Source organism: Pelmatolapia mariae, linkage group LG10_11 (genome assembly GCF_036321145.2).
Source record: "Pelmatolapia mariae isolate MD_Pm_ZW linkage group LG10_11, Pm_UMD_F_2, whole genome shotgun sequence".
NCBI classification, from domain to species: Eukaryota; Metazoa; Chordata; class Actinopteri; order Cichliformes; family Cichlidae; genus Pelmatolapia; species Pelmatolapia mariae.
Window position 1 is genome coordinate 64,673,314 of NC_086236.1, and position 22,877 is coordinate 64,696,190.

Genomic DNA, 22,877 nt, shown 5'->3' on the forward strand with positions numbered 1-22,877 from the left:
ACTGAGATTTCCACTTGTAGATGGATGTGTGTGTGTGTATATATATATATATATATATATATATATATATATACATATATACATATATATTCTTAATGTTTTTATTAGTTTGGTTAGCAGTTTGACCACTATTCCTGACCTTTCCACCTGACTCTTTTAAATTCAGGGGAATTCCTCTCTTTTAGGTAGCTGTTTTAAAAATTAAACGGTAATTTTTAAAACACAGGACAAGTTAATATCCTGTGTAGTAGTGCACTTTCGTAGGCCAGCATCATGGGCTTTTGCCCAGGTCTTTCTGTTGTTTTAAAAATACTGGCATAACATTATTTGAATTAAAACTTTTTAATAAAATTTTGATTTTGTTCATGTTTTTCTTGACTGTTTGTTTCCTACATTTTCTGGGGAATCTAATGTCATGAAAAATAACCTTCTTTTAAGATTCATAGCAGTTCTTAAAATTATGTTAGAGATGAACTACAAACATGGCATATTACACTGTATAGTTATTTATTTAGGAAAAATTAGGCCAAAATGCAGAAGCAGTCCTGTGAAAAGCCAACTATACCCTTACTGCTCTCATAGAAATTAAGAGAGCACTATTAACTGATCGTCAGCAAGTGTGACCACCTCTATAAATGTTTAAAGTAATTACACTACAGTTAGAAAAAGAGTGAAGAAGGAAGTATCGCTTCCTTGGAAGAGCTGATTTCCCCAGCAAATGCTGTTTTGCATATCCTAATCCTCATGCCGTATGTTTCACCATTAGATCCCATCGTCACCATAATATTTATGGACTGATTAACTTTTTATTTTTTCATTGTGGTGAGAGTCGAGAGTTCCCCTGTTGAGACAAGAATATGACTTGACATGGTCCTTTTGGATCAGCCCCTGTTTCATCTAAATACAATCATCTCATGATGCAACTCAGTGTTTTTGTTCAAAAGGTCAATTGACCTAGTGGGAACTATCCTTTTCTAGCCCAATGCTAGAAGTGCTAATGCAGGGGTGTCGAACTCCAGGCCTCGAGGGCCGGTGTCCTGCAGGTTTTAGATGTTTCCTTGATCCAACACAGCTGATTCAAATGGCTAAATGACCTCCTCAACATGTCTTGAAGTTCTCCAGAGGCCTGTTAATGAACTAATCATTTGATTCAGGTGTGTTGACCCAAGGTGATATCTAAAACCTGCAGGACACCGGCCCTCGAGGCCTGGAGTTTGACACCCCTGTGCTAATGTTTCGATAAACATTAATGTCAGATCTTGAGCATCATCCACACAAGACGCTGCAGCATAATGGAAAGAATTGATGAACACAAATGGACAAGGATTAACACAAGCGACTAAATTTAAAGGTATAAAAATCAATTCTCATTTCTAATGTTTACTTGAAATCATGTGGGGCTCATTTATAGACCCTTCAACATCCCTTATGACAGTCATTTTCTTTTGTGGTACATAATTATGTAGTAGATTTTACTTTGGAATAAGATGATCTTGTCTTTGGGAGGCACAGAAATGAGGAAGTGGTGAAGTGTGGTAGAAGGAAACAACGTTTTACTTAAGTAAAAGTACCAATAACACAACTCAAGGTGAGATAAGTACAATCTCAAGGAGTAACATTGTTCCCTAAATTATGGTGAATGTTAAGAAGTAACATTAAATTTAAATGCCTATGTAAATTGCATGCACATTAGGTACACTGTGAGAAAAAATAACTTTCCATGGCTAGTGGTGAGGGTGGTGGTTAGTGATAGCTTCTCTCAGCAATGATATTTTCATTGTGGTGAGCTGATATTATACATCTGTGCAGTAGATGGTGCTCTAGTGCCGCAACATGAACATGAACTTGAAAGAAGAAAGTAGAAGAAAGAATATGGTTAAACATGGTTTGACAAGACTGTATTTATAATATTTGGCATCCTCTATCCTCTAAAATTTTGTAGTTTACTATAGGCAAAGTAAGCCAATCTGCAATACGCTCACAAACTCATTGCCACTCTTATTCATTGCTAAATTAAATATTTTAGTAAAAGGATTTAATTAACCCTATAACAATAGTGAAAAAGTTACAGTTTTCTCTCAGTTAAATCTTTATGTGCATCATCCATGAAAATAATGAACGATGCACACAAATCTGGTCATTTGAAAATCTTATAATGCAGATTTTCACATTAAGCTGCTAGTATTCAACACTATTATACACTTTGAGGATGTGCACTTGAGGTTTTAGCTTTCCCAAGTAGAGAACATAAGTGGCAAAAAATTACGACAGTCACACTTGTGTTGAAATTGCTTCATTAGTGTTTGGTCAGCGCTGTTTTGCTTTAACTTGACAATCCTCTGTTTTTGTATTTTCTGGTCTGGTGTTTCATTTTATCTTCCTCTTTCTTCTTCTTTCTCATGAATGATTTCTCACAGTTTTCAGCCACATGGTGCAATATTGACTTTTGGGGAAAAACTTGGCGAAAGCTTCTAATTTTCACAGAGTGAGCACCATTAGTCCAGCGTGCGATTACTCCCTAAAGATGTTTATTTAGTGCTTATTGCTTGTCTCAGTCTTAAATACTAAACAAAATAGTTATAATTTAGTCAGTTTAATATCACTTCAGTCCTAACTAACAACAGTCTATTTCTTTCAATCATATTGATCATATGCTTTGCAAATGTGCAGTTGATCTTGTGAAAGATTTATATGGTGGTTAGATGAACAAACCTGTCAACACCGTCTTTAAGCAAACATGACACCACAGCAGCTGTGGGTCTGACTTAAAACTTCTTTCTCATCAAATTCAAAATTAAGAAGAACTACAATTGCATCATCAGAGTTCTTCTTGTGAAAATTACAGAGAATTTGTGGGTTGTTTGGCTTCTTGACCCTCAGTGCATTCATAGTAAAAATGTGTTAAATGCATAAACAGTGAATAAAAAAATAAAAACACAATATGACAAGAGATCAGTAAAGGTCACAACACATTATGTTATTTCCCCTTTAGGGGATTTTTGCATTTAGCAATCCTATTATCTCTTTATCTCTGTCTAATGGCTGTTGACATGTTCAGGAGTAAATGAGGTTATATGACGTGTGGCCAGCAGCATTATCTGGAAACCAGCACGTACTTAGAAATACGAACTGAAAAAAGGGGCATCGTGAAATACTATTAATTTCTGCTTAGTAAATAAGAAACAACTCTACAGTTATATTTGAGGATACAGACAGACAGCTTACAGACTAGACTGCAACTAGCCAAGTACAGCCATGGCGTAACATTCACTAAAATGATTGCAGAAATGAGGAACTAGGAGACAAGGTTTCACTGAGGAGGGGGTGTTGTGCTGTGCAGTGTGCAAGTAAGATGCTGAAATCTTTTTCCTACTAATGATAAATTCATTCAGGGTAACAATGAGTGGGTGGTCTCCCCTTACTGTCACAGGGCAAGAACAAATTTCAGGAAACAAGAGTTTTAGAGATTTAAATAGATGTATCATATATCATCTGTGACTGGTTACTGTTGCCTAATATTTGGCAAATATTACATTGTTTATACACTGTAATTTTTCCAGAAAAGATTATGAAATGATGCTGTCAAAGAGATCAATATTATTGTACGCTTATTATTTGGTTGTAGTTTGTGGTGGTGGTGGTAGTGTGGTGGGTCAAACACACTGCTCGGTAACACAGTTCAATTTAAACCATTTCTATCCAACAAACACCAACCACATCACATCAGCCCCTGACAATTTATCATAATTGTTGTAATGGATTGCAATAGAACAGTGACGGCGTAAACGACGAGGCCGTTGAGATTACTGATACACGTGTGCTAGTGTTAGTAGAATAAATCCAGTCAGGGTAGGTTTAGCTGATATTTCTTTAACTATGCAATAAACGGCAACCTTTAACTGTTAGGCAACTGCCTTGTCAACATCATCACATATTCACTGTGAACATGCAGAGCACACTCTACATGAGCTGTGTACGTTTACGTATCTGTTTCAAGCATTAACGTGTCCCCATGACCACGCCCCAGTTACACTGAAAGAAAGTGTGCACTTCAGCACGTTCCATTGACCGCAGCAGTACTGCAAGCCTTTGCACATCCACAGTTCCAGAACACCAAACAGAACAACAGACAAGGACTGTGCTGCAGCGGCCTCGCATCACAGACCCTCCCCCTTACCCCAATAGCATCCCCTGACACCCCCCCCCCCCCCCCCCCCCCCCTCCAAAATGCTCCCATGTAGTTCAGCAGGAACGTGTCACATGGCTTTTTGCACACCAACTCATATCCATTTGTACTGTGCTGATTGTTTTAAAGGATTTTGCCTCCATCAACAGAAAAGTGGGGGGTTAACCTTTTGGAATTCAGCCTAGGCCATCCTCTTTGACATTCGCTCACTCCTGGCTTGCACTCTCTCTCACTCTTTCCCTAAGGAAAGCCTGATACTTAAGAGGGTTGATTTATCCTGAGGAATTCAGGTGAGATGATGGTGGGGGAGGATTTGTTAATGGCAGTAGAATTTATAAACTAGAATGGATAGCACTGGCTGGTAACCAGTTTTCATGCACTGTGACTATTTCGTAATAATGTGTGTATATTTCATGTTTCAGGGTCTTTATTTTCAGTATATTCATAGATAGTTTTAAATAATACATCAAGCATTTCTAATGATTCTAAAGATTTCATCCCATAAAGAACTTGAGATTCTAGACTTGTCTGTTTGTTTTATATATCCTGACAGGAATATGACGTTCAGATGTTACACACCAGTGTTGCAGATGTGTGCTGTCTCAATTTTGCTCTTACAGCTCAGAGAAAAACTGAACCCACATGTCTTGAAACAGATGCTTGATATGTTATGTTTTTAAAGTTGTTCAATATTTACCAAGGCTGATAGTGCAAGTGCATACCAGTCGGATAGTTGGTATTGTAGCTGATACTGTTTTCAATGTGTATGTGTGTGTGCCATAATAGCAAAATGGAAACTGTTACTGGAATTTCCACAAAGGCTGTTTTGAGTGTTTATATCTGTCTGTACGTGGACAGAATTTGTTAACACAAGATATAGTCGTGAAACTCCACAAATGTTTTGCTGAAATTAAAGTAAAGGATGAGTATGAAGATGGGTTTAGTCTGATCCATGGGTGCTGATTACTTATGCAACTATACCCTTACCCTAAAATGACCTCTAGTTACATCCAGATTTTATTTGTATCAGCTGTCACTGCCTTTCACAGCATTGCAAGTTATTTGTGTTTGCTGATTATATTGCCAGTCTATTTCCTTATTTGGTTTTTTGTGGCAGTTTATTTGCTGCAGTTGTAAGCACATAAAACACATTCAAAGAGTGAGCGAGAGAGCACGTGTTGCTATGAGCTGATTGCATTGCAGGTGGCACGATTTGTTTATCCAGGTCTGCAGCTGTCCTTTGCTTTGTTGTGAGAGATAACTGCGTCGATAAAACAAATTATATGCATAAATTTAGATCAATTAACTATAAGACCCACATAAAACTTCATGTTTGATAGAACATGATAAAAAATATCTTTATTAATAATGCAATCGCTTTGTTTTGGATTGACTCACAAACTGACTATGTGTCACGCTAGGATTCAGGGAGTGCAGTGGTATATATTCACTAATTCCTGGAAGTGAAGTGGTTTTAGAAGAATGCATTTAGCCTTTCTGATTTAATATAAATGAAGTCTGAATGAATGCAACGCCATAGTGACAGACATGTGGTGGCAACTAGATGTGGGCAGTTTTTGTTTTTACTCTTTCCATCTACTTCTTCAGGGTGTTACTGTCTCTTAAAACCATTCCCTACTTAATAAACATTAACATTATAGCACCAAGCTGTAAAGAAAATTACTATTTTCTTTCCTGCAGCTTTACTCTTGCACCACTGATTCCTATCTTCTTTTTTCTTTTGACAGTGCATAAAGCTTTAACCACAGTCATAGGATCACTCATGATGTACAGCTTCATGGGAGGGGGCCTTTTTTGTGCCATTGTGGGGAACATCCTGTTGGTGGTCTCCACAGCCACAGACTACTGGATGCAGTACCGTCTGTCTGGCAGCTTCGCCCATCAGGGCTTGTGGAGATACTGCATGTCTGGAAAGTGCTACATGCAAACTGACAGCATTGGTAAGTAGGGAAATTGTCCTCCACCCAAATTCATTACATTTAAAACTTTGTAAGGAACAGTGATCCTCCCCGGAGACAGTTGTTTATCTGGTCAGAAGCCAACTTTTCTTACTTTTAAGGTGCATCAACAGGAATTTCTTGACTTTCATTAGACACTACGTTTATACTATTAGATTGAAAGTCCAAGACCAAGTTTATAGCCGACCTCTGTGGTATTTGCTCTAATGTTAGTATGCCAGTATGATCACAGTTACACTGCTGATGCTTAGCACATATAATGGTTTACCTTTTATTCTTAATAAACTTATTTCCATGCTAAAATTGGCTCATCGGTGTTTATAATACAAAGGACTGCTGGGGCCCATTCTCATTGGTTATCTGGTGACAGTCTGATAACCAATGAGAGTGGGCAGTTTTGGACATGACAACTGCAGACAATGAAAAATCAGTTTTTCAAATATATAATCATTTAAAATGATCATTATGTCCACTACTTGAACTTTCCGCCTCATCCAACTAATCTATGTCATTCTGAGGACAAAAATAATAACTTTGGATCCCTGTATTGGTGGCAATAACCCATGATGCCCCTTGGTTTCAGCATTACATCATACTAATGTTTAGCTACCCTAACAGCTGCTGCTGATGTCATAAATGAAATAGGAATAAATTGTATTAATTGCAATTAAAACCACACAACGCACAAGGAATCGAAGAGTCAGTACCCCAAAATAGATCTCAAATATTTTTAGTAAATATATGAAATTATTAATATATTCCAATGCAACAGTTCGAGTTGATTAAAGTTGTCTTTTGTTTTTTAAAATTTATATTTATGCATTACAATAGAGAAAGTTACAAGTTTATGAGTTATATTTGGAGAGAATCTTATTCTGAACTACTATTCAAATTTGTTTATTTATTTATTTTTTTACATTTAAAATATATAATAAATACAACTGTAATTTCCTGGTTAGTGCTAGTATATAGTTCTTCTAGCATACATCTTCATAGTATTTTCTTGTTTTACTCCTCCTCAGCATACTGGAATGCCACTCGTGCTTTTATGATCCTGTCGGCCATGTCATGCTTTGCTGGCATCATCGCAGGAATCCTCTCCTTTGCCCACTTTTCTGCCTTTGAGCGGTTCAACCGATCATTTGCCGCTGGAATCATGTTCTTTGTTTCAAGTAAGTCATTGATGCAGAAAACAATTAACATTTTAACATTTATTAAAGTGATTATTTGGAAACTGATAGTATCATTATTTTTACACACAAGAATTATATTATGTCTAACTGTGTGTCCACTATACCAGCTCTCTTTGTTCTGCTTGCAATGGCCATTTACACTGGGGTGACTGTGAACTTCCTGGGCAAGCGCTTTGGTGACTGGCGCTTCTCTTGGTCCTACATACTAGGCTGGGTGGCCCTTCTAATGACCTTCTTTGCAGGTTTGTTTATGTAGATGAATCTAGTATCAGTACTCTGATATTAATCAGTTTTTGGAAATGCAGAAAAGCATTGAATAAACCAAAATTACAGCGGCTCTCATTTATTAATTTCTTAATTATAAAAACACAAATACATTTGCGTTTTATGAACACTTTCATTTTCTGAAAATGTTATCCATACTTATATATGTTAGAGCTGCTGGATTTCTGAGTTAGTACAGTCTTTACAGGTCAAACTATCCAGTATATATTTTCTAAATCTTCTACTCCATACACCAAATATATGTCTTACTATCAGAAAACAAAGTCTGTTTGGCATGTTATATTATAGAAAATGTCTCTATGTCTCTTTAAAGATGACTGTTGTTGATGTTTTGCAGGTATATTCTACATGTGTGCCTACAGAATGCATGAGTGCAGAAGAGTGGCTGGCCCACGTTAATGTAAAGAGGAAAAAGTGTGTCAGGGCTGCTGAAGACATTAGTTTACATTTAAAGATTGGCACCGTGGTGGAAAACAATAAAATTTGGAAAACTGCATATGTACCAAATGTGTATTTTTTTTTTTTTTTTTTTTAAAGAAAATGGTCAAGGATAACACAATCCCATTAAACAGCTTAGGATCATAAGCAATAGTGAGATATGCAAATTTAAGCTTGAATATTTTAAAAGATTTCAGATACAGCTCTGTATGTATGAATTGTTAAATATAAGACTCAAATCCTGATATAATTTCTGTAATTTATAGTAAATTAATAGAATAAAATGAATATATACATGTGATATTAAATATGAAGTAATTTTTACATTTTCAATCTTAGCTAGAGCTGTTGGTCTGCGCTTGCAGCCTTGAATCAGTGCACCTACACTTCCTAAAAAAAATCTTTTCTCTGAAGAAGCAGAAGTTGGAGGAGGAAAAGTAGAAGATAATGGGATCAATGCAAGTGTTGAAACAGCTAAGCAGAAAGGTGTAGTGCCTCCACTCTGGGCTTTGTCCCTGGATGTAACCCACTAAATGAGATAAATTGTATGGCAGAACACAAATAAGGAACACAGCAAGAGTCCCTGAGGCCATGCCAATGGCCTTCTGTTTCTGCATCTGGGATATCCTGGACAGGCTGTACAGAATCGAGATGCAGCGCAAGTAGCAGTAAACACAAATAAGAAGAGGTATGAGGCAGAGTACAAAGAAAAACTCCAGACGTACTGGGAGGAGGATCTCCAGCTGCTTTTTTGTGATGTGTTCATAGCACACACTGGAGTTATTGCTAGACAGAGATGGGTGATGCTGGATGATGAAAGCGATACTGCAGTGTGCTGTTGAGATCAGCCAAATAACAGCACTGATAACAATTGCATACACGGGTTTGTGCAGCTTCTGATAGGTGACAGGAAATGCTGCTCCTATGTAACGAACCACGCTGACTGCCATCAGCAGCAAGGAGCTGGTGTAGATAGTGGAGAAAAAAGCAAAGGATGTGATGGAGCACATGAAATAAGATAAATTCCATTTCATACCAGATGCTGCCTCGTGCATCTTGAGAGGCAGAATGATCAAAAACAGCAGGTCAGAGACAGTCAGATTGAGCAGCAGGATGTCTGTTGGAAGTGGCTTGGAGTGGATCTTGACACTAAATGCATAGAGAGCTAAGAGATTGCAGGGGAAGCCAATCAGGAATGAAATGATGTAAATGAAGAGAATGATCTCACTGCTCACAGTGGACTCCATTATGGACCTAAACCAAAATAAACAACACAGATTAACTTCTTCTTCTATGCTTCTCATACATCTTATACATATACAGTATTATTAAATCTAATATATCAAGCCAATAATGAATGAATACAATAAATTTACAGATGTTAATTGGCAAGTAATGTAGGAATTTTCAAACTTCAGAAAGTGAATGTCTCTAGTCACACAATAAAGGAAAATCAATGTCTTGCAGTTATGATCAATAGATAATACTAAAGCATCAGTGTTGCTTGCTAAACAATTAACATTTTACGTTAGTATAGATACAGTTATTTAGGAAAATGTGTTTCATTACTTCAATCACTTAGAGGTGCTAAAACAAATGAGGCAGTCAGCTGTCATCAGTAGATGATTTTCAGTAGCAAATAGGATCTTGGTATATTTTTACTTACCAAGCGGTATAATATTTCTCCGATGTCAAAACTTCACAATTAACACCCCGTTCTGTTCTTTTCATCAAAGACCTCCAGTTTCTAATCCAAGTTTAAAGATGAGTTGATATAAAGTGTTAGAAGCTTAAAACTCCATGCGACACACTGGGGCACACTATAATGACTAACAGCAGACGCCAGTAGGTTAATATTAACTAAAATAAATAACCGCAGCTCATGTTGACTTTCATCTTAGATATGTTAACAAAGGACTTCCTGTTACCAAAATAAATTATTATCATAGTAATTTGGATTTCATTAGGTCAGAAGCCTGCATTTATTAGAATTTATGATAAATTATTTTCCATTGATCCATGAGACATTTGTGGTTTCAGGAGCACTGTGGAGATTACCTATACATGTAGCCTTTAGTATAAAAACTGTTTTCTTTGACTTAAGGAGAGTTTAGATTTTGATTCCCTTTCCATTACCATGTAGACAATTAAAAAAAACCTTAACACTCTAACAGGAGATTAACTCAGACACCTGTATGTTAAAATATCACTGGATGCATCAGGGGCGATTTGTGGTTCATAAGGTCAGAAGCCTGCATTTATTAGAATTCAAGATATTTTCCATTGCTCCATGAGAAATTTGAGATTTTAGGAGCACTGTGGAGATTACCTATACATGTAGCCTTTATTATAAAAACTGTTTTCCTTGACTTAAGGAGAGTTTATACTTTCCTTAAGTCAAAGTCACTGGATGCATCAGGGGCGATTTGTGGTTTATGTCATGCCTAAGGACATTACAGCACATAGACTGAAAGAGCTGAAGATTGATGGTCTGCTCTATATCCTGAGTTTAGCCCATATACTCCTTGTTACACGGGAAACCTCACCCGGCCCGGACACGGAAAGGATTGACAGATTTCTCGATTGTTATATCAAAACACTAACACTGACCACCAGGGGTTAAAGTGGGGTTTGACAGATGGGAAAAAGATACATAACATAGTGGTTTAATGTGTGGAAAACATAATTTAAAAACAAGTTACTGTAATTTCTACTGCTAGCTCTACTAGATTTTTTTTATGTACTGGCTGTAAATAATTGTTGCTGCTTCGTGATTCGCTGCCTCAACTCTCGCGGCCCGGTACCAAATGACTGGCCCGGGGGTTCGGGACCACTCTCCTAGACAATATAAAGTTGGTATCAAAGGTAAAATTTGGTGAGTGAAGCTAATCATCATCGTGAAAAGTTCATCAGAAATCTCCTTACTTAAAAAAAATCCCTCTGAAAAACTCACAAAAACAGAAAAAAAATCAGTTCACTCCTCTTCTGTAGTACAAGCTAGATGTAGATTTAGTTTGAGGGAAATTTATCTTATCTGCACCGTGCCCACATCACAGTGATGAGCAGGACAACAGGATGTGTTAAGGATGTAAGGACGACTGTGGGAAGTGATTAATTCTTAGTTTTTGAGCAACTATAACCATGCACTCTGATATTATGCATTAATCGGCACCTCAGATTTAATTTCTCATTTACCGAAAATACTGAATGCCTTACCAGATTCTTCTTGCCCAGTTTAACCCTTTGCTAAAAGCCAAAGTACATCTGCTGACTTTCTTTACCTTTCAGACTTGTATCTTTATTCTTGTTAGTCAAGAATAATATGTGACCTTAACCAAGCAATTAAAGGTCTCTTTTAAATTTAGAACATTAGAAATACATTTGTGTAAATTATTCAACAAAATATCCAGTTTTATAGTTTCAAAGATTAAACAATACAAAACAATCTGATGGTGGAATATATTTTTTATAACAGAACATTTCACAGTCAATCAGGATAACAGTTCCAACTTCTAATAGTTCTAATGCTAATGCGGTCCAAGCACGACCACATTAGCAAAGAGGCCATCGAGAATAAAGCTTTTTGAGTAACAATATGACACACACTCAATAACTTTTAATCAGAAATATTACTAACATACACACATTGCCTTCAGACAGCTGTCTGGTGTTATTTCTGAGTGTTATCCAGGTTGCACTGTTCATAGTTTAGCTGGGATCCTTATTTTACCAGAGACCAAATTTTTGCATTCATTTGTCGAGACAGAGTTGAATGAGCACTAAAGAATCGCTTGAAATAATATAGAGGTATCATGTTGTCACACAGCACGAAGGTCCTGAGTTCAATTCCACCGTCAGGCCAGGGTCTCTCTGTGTGGAGTTTGCGTGGTCTCCCCATTTTTCTGTGGGTTCTCTCCGGGTACTCTGGCTTCCTCCCGCAAACCAAAAACATGCAGTTAGTGGGGTTAGGTTAACTGGTGATTCTAAATTGCCCATAGGTGTGAATGTGAGTGGGAATGGTTGTCTGTCTATGTCTATGTGTTAGCCCTGTGAGAGACTTGCGACGTGTCCACGGTGTACCCTACCTCTTGCCCTCTGACAGCTGGGGCCCTGAATTGGAAGAAGAGAATGGATGAATGGGTGTGAAAGGTATTGTGTCTACTTGGCTGACACTTCTCAGAACATCTTGTTTCAGGAGACAGGTAGACTGGGATAGGATAACTGGGGGATCTGAATAGATCAAATTTAATCAAACCTATTGAACATCTGCTTATTAGGCAAGGCAAGGCAAGGCAAGGCAAGTTTATTTATATAGCACAATTCAACAACAAGGTGATTCAAAGTGCTTTACAGAGACATTAAAAACAAAAACAAATAAAAAGCACGATTTAAAATTGATTAAGACAAGCAAACAAACAAACAAACAAACAAAACAGTATTTAAAATCAAAAATCAAAACAGTAGATAAAATCAGAACAGTAGATAAAATCAGAACAGTAGATAAAGTCAGTAGTTAAAATGTAAGTTTTGAAATTTAAGCTTAAAAGTGTGGATTTGGTGCTTTATTCAAAAGCAGCTGAGAACAGGTGAGTCTTCAACCTGGATTTAAATAAACTGAGTGTTTCAGCTGATCTGAGGCTTTCTGGGAGTTTGTTCCAGATATATGGAGCATAAAAGCTGAATGCAGCTTCTCCGTGTTTGGTTCTGACTCTGGGAACTGATAAAAAACCGGATCCAGATGACCTGAGGGATCTGGAAGGTTCATACTGGGTCAGGAGGTCACTGATGTATTTTGGTCCTAAACCATTCAGAGCTTTATAAACCAGCATCAGAACTTTAAAGTCTATCCTCTGACGGACAGGCAGCCAGTGTAAAGACCTCAGAGCTGGACTGATGTGGTCCACTTTTTTGGTGTTAGTGAGGACTCGAGCAGCAGAGTTCTGAATGAGCTGTAGTTGTCTGACTGATTTTTTAGGTAGACCTGTAAAGATGCTGTTACAGTAATCAAGCCTGCTAAAGATGAATGCATGGACTAGTTTTTCCAGGTCCTGTTGAGACATCAGATCTTTTATCCTTGAAATATTCTTGAGGTGATAGTAAGCCGATTTTGTTATTGTCTTAATGTGTTTTTCTAAGTTTAGGTCTGCATCCATCACTACACCCAAATTTCTCGCCTGGTTGGTGGTTTTTAAGTGTATAGATTGAAGTTCTCTGGTGACCTGTAATCGTTTTTCTTTGGCACCAAAGACTATTACTTCAGTTTTGTTTTTGTTTAGCTGGAGAAAATTGTGGCACAACCAGTCATTAATTTCCTCAATGCATTTACCAAGAGCCTGTACAGGGCCTCGGTCTCCTGGTGACATTGTGATATATATTTGTGTGTCATCTGCGTAGCTATGATAGTTTATTTTGTTGTTCTTTATAATCTGTGCCAGTGGGAGCATGTAGATGTTAAACAGAAGGGGTCCCAAGATGGAACCTTGGGGAACTCCACATGTGATACTTGTCTGCTCAGATGTGAAGTTACCTATTGATACAAAGTATTTCCTGTTTTCTAAGTATGTTTTGAACCAGTTTAGTACAGTTCCTGAAAGACCTGCCCAGTTCTCCAGTCGTTTGAGTAATATGTTGTGGTCAACTGTATCAAATGCTGCACTGAGATCCAGTAAAACTAAGACTGACATTTTTCCACTGTCTGTATTCAGACATATGTCATTAAACACTTTGGTCAGAGCGGTTTCAGTGCTGTGGTTCTGTCTAAAACCTGACTGGAAGGCATCATAGCAGTTATTCTGTGTTAAGAAGTAATTGAGCTGTTGAGAAACTGCTTTTTCAATGATCTTACTTAAAAATGGGAGGTTTGAGATCGGCCTGTAGTTATTCATTTGTGTCTTGTCAAGATTGTCCTTTTTCAGTATAGGTTTAATTACAGCAGTTTTTAGTGATTCTGGAAACACACCTGACGTTAAAGAAAAGTTTATTATCTGTAACAGGTCTGACTCCAAAGTCTTTGAGACCTTTTTGAAAAAACTTGTTGGCAGGACATCTAAACAGCAAGAGGAGGAGTTCAGTTGACCTAAGATGTCCTCCAGGTCTTTGTTGTTAATAGGGTGAAACTGTTTGATGGTGTTTAAACAGTTTTTTGGTGGACACAGTACATGTCCTGGATCTGCTGTTGATGTACCAATTGCTTGTCTAATCTTTTGGATTTTTTCTGTGAAGAATTTGGCAAAGTCATTGCAGGCCATGGTCGAATGAAGTTCAGCTGCCACTGACACAGGAGGGTTTGTTAGCCTGTCAACTGTAGAAAATAGGACCCGAGCGTTATGACTGTTTTTGGTGATGATGTCAGAGAAGTAGGACCTCCTTGCACTCCTCAGTTGTAAATTATAATTGTGAAGTTTCTCTTTATAGATGTCATAATGAACCTGGAGGTTTGTTTTTCTCCATCTGCGCTCAGCTTTCCTACACTCTCTTTTTTCATTTTTCACCAGTGTGGAGTTTCTCCATGGAGACTTTTTCCTTCCAGAGATAACCTTCACCTTAATGGGAGCAATAGTGTCCATTACATTTAACATTTTAGCATTGAAGCTAGTGACGAGCTCATTGACTGAACCTCTGGACAGGTCAGGTGTTAATGGGAAGACCTGGTTAAAGATCTCACTACTGTGTTCAGTTATACACCGTTTTGTGATCACTGCTGTTGATATATTTGTGTGGGCTGAGATTTTACTTTCAAAGAAAACACAGTAATGATCAGACAGGCCCACATCAGACACAGTAACCTTTGAAATGCTCAGGCCCTTGGAGATCAGTAGGTCAAGAGTGTGTCCTCTATTATGTGTGGCCTCTGTTACATGCTGAGTCAGCCCAAAGTTGCCCAGAGTGTTACTCAGGTCTTTAGTCCCTTTGTCCTGAGGGTTGTCCACATGGATGTTAAAATCCCCAACAATAATTACACAGTCGAAATCAACACAGATCACAGACAGCAGTTCACTGAGGTCATTAAAAAAGTCTGTGCAGTATTTGGGAGGCCTGTAAACATTAAGAAACACAACTTTGGATGGAGCCTTCAGCTGTAACGCCACATATTCAAAAGACTGAAAGCTTCCAGGAGATAGCTGCTTACATTGAAATGATTCATTAAATAAGACGGCAACCCCTCCTCCTCTCCTGCTCACCCTGGCCTCACTGATAAAACTGTAGTTAGGAGGGGTCGTCTCGATGAGAACAGCTCCACTGTTACTTTGGTCCAACCAAGTTTCAGTTAAAAACATAAAATCAAGGCTGTGCTCAGTGATTAAATCATTAATTAAAAATGTTTTCCCAGCTAAAGATCTAACGTTTAATAAAGCCAACTTAAGTGTTTTAGAGGTATTATTTGCCCCCTCGTGTTTGGGAGCAGTCTGTGGCACACAAGGTATGTTTACTACATTTAAAGATCTTTTAGAGTGCAGCTCTTTGTGTTTTGACCAGGCCACATGTCTCCTTCTGTCACCTAAAAGTACAGAAATTTTGAAACCTTCTAATAAACAGGGTCCCAGCTTCTCCTGGGAAAAGTCACCACTGTCATAATCCTCGCAGCCCGGACCCTCCACACATCACACATCAGACTGCGGAGACAGAGCATGAAGGTGGTAAGGAGGAACTAAGGGCGGCGAGGCTGCGCAGTGTAACTTTGATTGCTCTGTTGAGGGCGGGGCTCGATGGCGAACCTTTGGCTGCTCTGGTGGGGGGTTAATGGGGGACAAAAAGGGATTTGGCCGGGGGGTAGATCTGAGCCCAGCATTGACCCGCTCCATCATCTCCTCAGTGAATTTCAGGTGTGGGGAGGAGGGAGAAAGGGAGGGGGAGGAGGGTGATGGCCTGTCAGGGGTTTGGGGGACTGGGGAAGGTCGTGGTCCCTGGTCCTGGTCGTTGGTGTTGTTGAGAGAGGTGGAGGCAAATAGGGACCCCTCTTCTTGCCTCAGATGTCTCTCCTTTCTGAGGCTCTTCCCGGGTGGGGGCAGATGGAGCTCCTCCTCAAGGTTTCTGCTGGGCTTTGTTTGTTCTTGGAGTACTGTTTGTTCCTCTTTATTAGATAACTCCTCGTTTATCTCAGCCTTGGCACCAAGCACAGATGGATGACGTATGGAATAAAACAAGTTGGAGGTGAACAGTTTCACCCCTGACTTGTTAAAATTAAATCCATTTGCTTTAAACAGATGCCTGCGTTCCCAAAAAATATTAAAGTTGTTGATAAAATGCACTGAGTGGTCAGTACATGCTGATATAAGCCATTTATTCAGTGCAAACAATCTGCTGAATCTCTCGTCTCCTCCTCTGACGGGCGGTACAGGCCCACTGATGAATACAGCTGCATTCAGAGAGTTTACAGTATTTAATAATCCAGTAAAGTCCCGTTTCAGAACCTCCGACTGTTGTTTGGACACATCGTTTGACCCTGTATGCAGAACAATATTTGTCACAGTTGGATATTCATCTGCAATCTGAAGAATTCTCTCCTTCAGGTTGTTGACCATATCCTTAGGAAAGCATAGGACTTTAGTGTTCTTACCGCACATCCTTTGTACATCCTTTACGGCAGAGTCACCCACAATCAGGGTTTCAGGCCTAGCCTTTAGCTTTCCCTGTGGCCTTTTACTTTTCAACAGATTTTCAGACCTTACTTCGCTACTTTTAGATGGATGGTTGTCCGATATAGATCCAGGGTCCTTTGATAGTGGAGCAAATCTGTTCTGCAGTTTCACATTCAGTTGTTTTGGAGGTTTGTTGTTAACCTTTCTATTCACGGTTGTCCAGTCCTGTTTCCTCCCGTATACAGGGGTAGAAGAGCTTCTCTGTCTCGTAGGAAGTGAAGGCCAGTCGGTTTCAGAGATTTCAGCTCGCTGTGTTCTGCCTGTGATACGTCCTCCCCCTTCTAGGAGACATGATTTGTGTCTTGGTTTTGCACCAGGACAGTCCAAGGGGGGATTATCGCTTGATAATTTATAGTAATGCACAGAGTCTACTTTCTTGGTCATGTTATCTGTGCTCCTTAGCTGTGTACTAGCTTGCTCATCGCCATTGCTTTGAATCAAAGGCAAGGTTGTTTCATTTCCACACAGTCCATTTACCTCCACATTTACTTCTAAGCGATGAATTTTTGTCTCCAGTACTGCAATCTTCTGCAGGAGTTTGTGGTAGTCATCTGTGGAGAGGGAAGGCATCTTGTTGCTAGTTAGCCTAGCTAGTTAGCCTAGTTAGCCTAGCAGTTAGCACCTTTCCAGGCTATTGAGGCTGTTCGGAGTCCAGACGCTGTAATCAGGCTTCAGCTGTGTCTAGGCCACAGACACACGGAGCGCTGAGGATAAGGTAACTAAAAATGTTGCTGTTTCTGTTAAGAACACTTTAGTCCTAATGATCTATAAGTGTCCAGAAGCTCTCGCAGGTAGGCTCATACAGAAAAAAGGGAAAAAATCAGCATAAAAATCAATAAAAATCAATAAAAGAAGCAAAGCATTTGAAGAGCAAAGAGAGGAAGCGTCCACACTCACAAAAGGGGGCGGGCAAAAATTACTAATTTCACCTTTCAAGTATCTTCGATAAGAAGTAAATTATAGTAAATGTCAATAAGTTTAACCAGAAGACTATCGGTTTGACTTGATATGATGTTCTTCTGTCCTTTATTATTATTATTATTATTATTATTATTATTATTATTATTATTATTATTATTATTAACAATAATTACCTTTTTGGGTGTTAAAGCCTTTGCTGCTGTGTCCATGTTCTTTGTTTTCAGTGAGTCATGGCTACACAAACCAAATTAATAATTAATCTAGTGAATTTCCATATGATGCAAAATAGTTCCTAAAAAGTTCTCAGCAGGTAGAGAACTATAGTTACACCTTGTAACTGCCAACAGAATTGAGCATTACTTTTAGAATGATAAATTATATTATGTGCACCTTTCTGCATACCAGACCAATTTTCTTTGAAGTGCGTGCAGTGACCATTTACAGTGCTGTGACAGGCAAGTTTCCAGGCAAGCGTTTGAGGCTGATTGGCCCAGTTTATGACCTTCTGCGCAGGATTGTTAATATAAATGAGTGCTCTCAAGATATGTAATATTAAGGTATTCTGCTAATAGTAAAACAAATCAATAGATAGCATTACAGAATTAGAAAAATGCCATCTTTGCTTTAAAAAAATAAAATCAAAAATACATTTCAGTTTTATAAACACTTCTATTTTCATTAACATTTTATTTTGAGTCATTGAAAATGCAGCAGTTATGAGGAAGTTCAGAAAAACCCTGTACAGCTTTTTCAAAAAATTCTTATGTCTCGCTATCAGTAAACACATTTTCTAAACACATGCAAAGTGACTAGATCAGGTAATAATGCATCAGTTTATATCAAAATGACCTCACTTTTCCACTATGCGCCACCAGTGTTACGCAGCAATGTTTTTTTTTTTTGTCTTTTTAATCACCAAAATATTTGGAGCAGAAAACTTGGATATATTTTAGATTAAGATAAAATGTGCCAGATATAAAAGTTAAATAGACTGCAATGAGATTACATAATGCATATTATTCTATCTCTGTAATATGCACTCAAACAAATATAATCAAACTAAATATGAACAATTACTAATGAAATGAAATGTTAGTCTTAGCTAGAGCTGTTGACAGGTCCTTGGAACCCTGAAGGACTGAGCATACAATTCCTGAAAATGAACTTTTCACTTGACAAGCGGAAGATGGAGGAGGAAAAGTAGAAAATGATTGGATCAATACAGGTGTTGAAACAACTAAGCAGCAAGCTGTAGTACCTCCACTCTGGGCTTTGTCCCTGGATGTAACCCACTAAATGAGATAAATTGTATGGCAGAACACAAATAAGGAACACAGCAAGAGTCCCTGAGGCCATTCCAATGGCCTTCTGTTTCTGCATCTGGGATATCCTGGGCCGGCTGTACAGAATCAAGATGCAGCGCAAGTAGCAGTAAACACAAATAAGAAGAGGTATGAGGCAGAGTACAAAGAAAAACTCCAGACGTACTGGGAGGAGGATCTGCATCTGATTTTTTGTAAAATGGTCATAGCACCAAGTACTGGAATTATTGCTGGGCAAAGATGGGTGATGCTGGATGACGAAAACAAAGCTGCAGTGTGCTGTCGAGATCAGCCAAATAACAGCACTGATAACAATTGCATACACAGGTTTGTGCAGCTTATGATAGGCGATAGGAAATGCTGCTCCTATGTAGCGAACCACGCTGACTGCCATCAGCAGCAAGGAGCTGGTGTAGATTGTAGAGAAAAACGTGAAGGAGGTGATGGAGCACATGAAGTTGGGCAGATTCCATTTCATATCAGATGCTGCCTCGTGCATCTTGAGAGGCAGAATGATCAAAAACAGCAGGTCAGAGACAGTCAGGTTGAGCAGCAGGATGTCTGTTGGAAGTGGCTTGGAACGAATCTTGGTACTAAATGCATAGAGAGCCAAGAGATTACAGGGGAAGCCGATTAGGAATGAAATGATGTAAACTGAAAGAATCACTCCACTGTTCACGGTTGATTCCATTATGGACCTAAACCAAAAAAGAAAAACAAAGAACAGATACCAATCACAGTTTATTACAAATATACTCCATAATACTAAAATATTGAGCTTTTTTCTGACAATTTAAAAACAGAGTAAACGACAGCTGCCTATTCAAATGTTCACTGACCAATCACATTATATTGAACAGTTTTATTTCCAACCTGTCTATGTAAATAGTTAAATGCATAAATAAAGAAGTAAAATAAGCACCTTAAATATTGCTCTGTTGATACTTTGGATATTTACATTTTATATTGTGGTGAATAAAATGTCTTTTATTCACTTTGATCACTGATCAGTGCCAAACAAATGAGGCAGTCGACTTTTTCATCAGCTGTAGAATCTTCTGTATTTGGTGAGATAAGGTAAATGTATTTACTCACCAAGCAGAAGAAAGTTTCCAGACTCCACAACAACTAAAATTCCATTCTGCAACGTTCATCAAAGACTTTCAGGTTGTAACTCGTGAGTTCAAAGATGAACTGATATAAACTGTTAGAAGCCGGAAACAGTCACGCTGAAGTCACATGTGACACACCTCTTTGTTCATCCTATAATAGGTAAAAACTAACACCAGTGGTTAATATTAACTACGATGCAAAACTGCAGCATGTTAACAGTTTGTCTTTGATGGGTTAATAAAGGACCACTTCCTATGTTTTACTCTCCTGTAATCATTTATGAACTTATAATTAGAATTAAAAATGATATAGTTACACCTACAACAAAACTCAGGGAAGAAATAATCATTTTATATATACATTTTTTCCCCAAGTAGACAATTAATTCATAGTGTTTTAAGATATTTGTGATTCCAGCAGCGCAGGAGAAAATAACATGTAGGCTTTAACCTCTATAGTTCTGTTTTCTGTTGCTTAGGAACAGTTTGTCAATGATTTCCTTTTTCCGAAATTGACATCTCTTGCAATAGGAAATAACTATGGTATCAAGTATTTTAAAAATATCACTGGTCTTTTTCAGGGGTGGCTCTAGAGAAATTTTCTTAGGGTGGCATGAGGGTGGCAAAGAAATCAAATGGGGTGGCAAAATCAAAGCCTTTTTTTTTTTCAAACACATATGCAGGTGGTTACATATGGTTAAAATAATTCATATGCAGTAAGTATACACGTTTTTCATATAAATATAGTCGATAACTTAATTATTGTCTGTAGCCCACATAATTACACACTTTAGTTACATAAAACATGTGAGTTTTGATCTTATGTACTGTATAGCCTGTATAATAAATAAATATGTAGCCCAATAAGTATAAAATCCAGAAAGCTACACAACATGGGGCGGTTCATTTACAAACACAGGTCTAACTTAAGTTTCACACTGTTTTTTGTTAGAAAACAATCACATTGTTACATGCTTAAATTACACAAAATGTCAGAAATCTGCACTGTCATGAACAAAAATTTAAACCTAATTTTTCATGATTTGTTGGATTAAACCACTGAGGTCTGAAATACAACTGGCCATTTGTGACTCTTTTCGAGTTTACGTTTGTATTTCACCCTCAAATTGTTTCATTTTATTTTTTCCCCCTTGCATTGTTTGGTATCTTTTCAGCTCAAATGAATTTAGTTGTTTGTTTCACTGACATACTGCATTAGTATTACTGATCTGAAATCACACAAAGAACTGGTAGTATTTTTTTACAGTAAAAAAAACACAGACATGTTGAGTAAATGTTTATAACTTGAAATGCAAATATAAATTGTACATTTTGTAAACATATACAACTATTTATCTAAAAATGCAGCCAATACGCCTGCCGTTTTTTTCATTTTGTACAACCATTTAAAAATATTACTAAAACTAAAATGAGAGAACAATCAGGTGTCGCAATGAGATGCCCCACAAATGATGTGTGGCAGTAAAAAAAAAAAAAAGTTTGTCCACCAAAACAGCGGTCCCCAACCTTTTTTGCGCCACGGACCGGTTTATGCCCGACAATATTTTCACGGACCGGCAATAAGGTGTCGCGGATAAATACAACAAAATAAAACTAGTGCCGGTACTGAAAAAAAGAAGATTTATTCATAACACACTTGAAAAGACCCAGGAAAACTGAGTTAACGATAAAAATGATAACAAAATAACGCTGAAAACCGATAAAAACCCTGAAAACCATACATTTCACACCTGAGCCTCAACTCTCGCGGCCCGGTACCAAACGACTCACGGACCGGTACCGGTCCGAGGCCCGGGGGTTGGGGACCGCTGCACCAACAGACCTATGGAACGCCAGGACTGCCATAATGAATTACTTAAATACACCATTAAATAATTAATTAAATGTGGCAATAATTAATTAAAATTGGAATTAATTAATTAAATAAATAGTTATGACACATGTAATTAATTAATTATTGACACATTTAATTAATTATTTATGTATTTCACATTTTAATTAATTATTGACACATTTAATTAATTATTTAATGATATATTTATTTATTTCATTTTGGCAGTCCTGGCGCCTGGCTCTCATCATGAATTAATTTTATCTGTCAGCCTCACCCATCAAAATTAGGGGGCGGGGTTAACGCTGATCGACTCAAAACCATTGCTTTGGCCTGGTGGCCATTGTTTATAGCCCACAACAACCGGCAGAACTGAACTTTGAAAAACCCTGTTTGTGTGTCACCAAATACAGTTTTAATATTTTTTTTAGCCGAGAATGTAGTGGTTTAATCTTCATATGTGTGGTCGGTTTGTCAAGATACAGCCTCTTTGCAAAAGTGCTTCGATGATTTCGGAGATGTCTGCCCAGTCTCACGGCAAAGCGTGGGATAGACCTGCTCCCTCGCAAGCAATCAGCTGTTATTACCGCCGACAAAGCGCAGGCCCCGGTACACAGCTGTAATAATCCCCGCTGACACGGACTTCTTTTACTGAGGTTATATTTATCGGAGTGTTATTTCCTGATGTTCGTATGTGTCCTACGTGTTTCAGTCGCCAATTCTGAAGTATAACTAACATTAAAAACATGTTTAAGGAGGAGAGAGAGCAAATAAATTCGATTAACAGCTGATCTTTGGGTTTCTGTTCAGTAATCTGCGTGACCTGCGTATAAACGCATACAAGAGATAACGTTGGTGTTTCCGTCGTGTAGTAACTGATGGCTTTAACTGTACAAAGGTTGTTCGACACTATGAAACACATAAAGACTTCATGATGTTCGGCTAATATT

General features: G+C 38.0%; 3 protein-coding genes across 3 annotated transcripts; 1 reads left to right on the plus strand and 2 right to left on the minus strand.

Annotated features, from left to right (window-relative positions):
• Positions 1-3,538: 3,538 nt before the first annotated feature.
• LOC134635505 (free fatty acid receptor 3-like) lies at positions 3,539-9,328 on the minus strand. The gene is made up of 2 exons (XM_063484884.1): positions 8,508-9,328; positions 3,539-3,590 (listed from the first exon to the last, which is right to left on the minus strand). Exons 1-2 carry the CDS (start codon positions 9,326-9,328, stop codon positions 3,539-3,541), a joined length of 873 nt encoding a protein of 290 aa, XP_063340954.1.
• On the plus strand, positions 4,403-8,097 carry lim2.5 (lens intrinsic membrane protein 2.5). Its single transcript, XM_063487187.1, has 5 exons — positions 4,403-4,476; positions 5,935-6,147; positions 7,188-7,337; positions 7,466-7,600; positions 7,981-8,097. Exons 2-5 carry the CDS (start codon positions 5,970-5,972, stop codon positions 8,040-8,042), a joined length of 525 nt encoding a protein of 174 aa, XP_063343257.1. The 5' UTR covers positions 4,403-4,476; positions 5,935-5,969; the 3' UTR covers positions 8,043-8,097.
• A 9,411-nt stretch (positions 9,329-18,739) lies between the features above and the next one.
• Positions 18,740-19,654, minus strand: LOC134635506 (free fatty acid receptor 2-like). Its single transcript, XM_063484885.1, has one exon. It carries the CDS (start codon positions 19,652-19,654, stop codon positions 18,740-18,742), a length of 915 nt encoding a protein of 304 aa, XP_063340955.1.
• Positions 19,655-22,877: the final 3,223 nt, after the last annotated feature.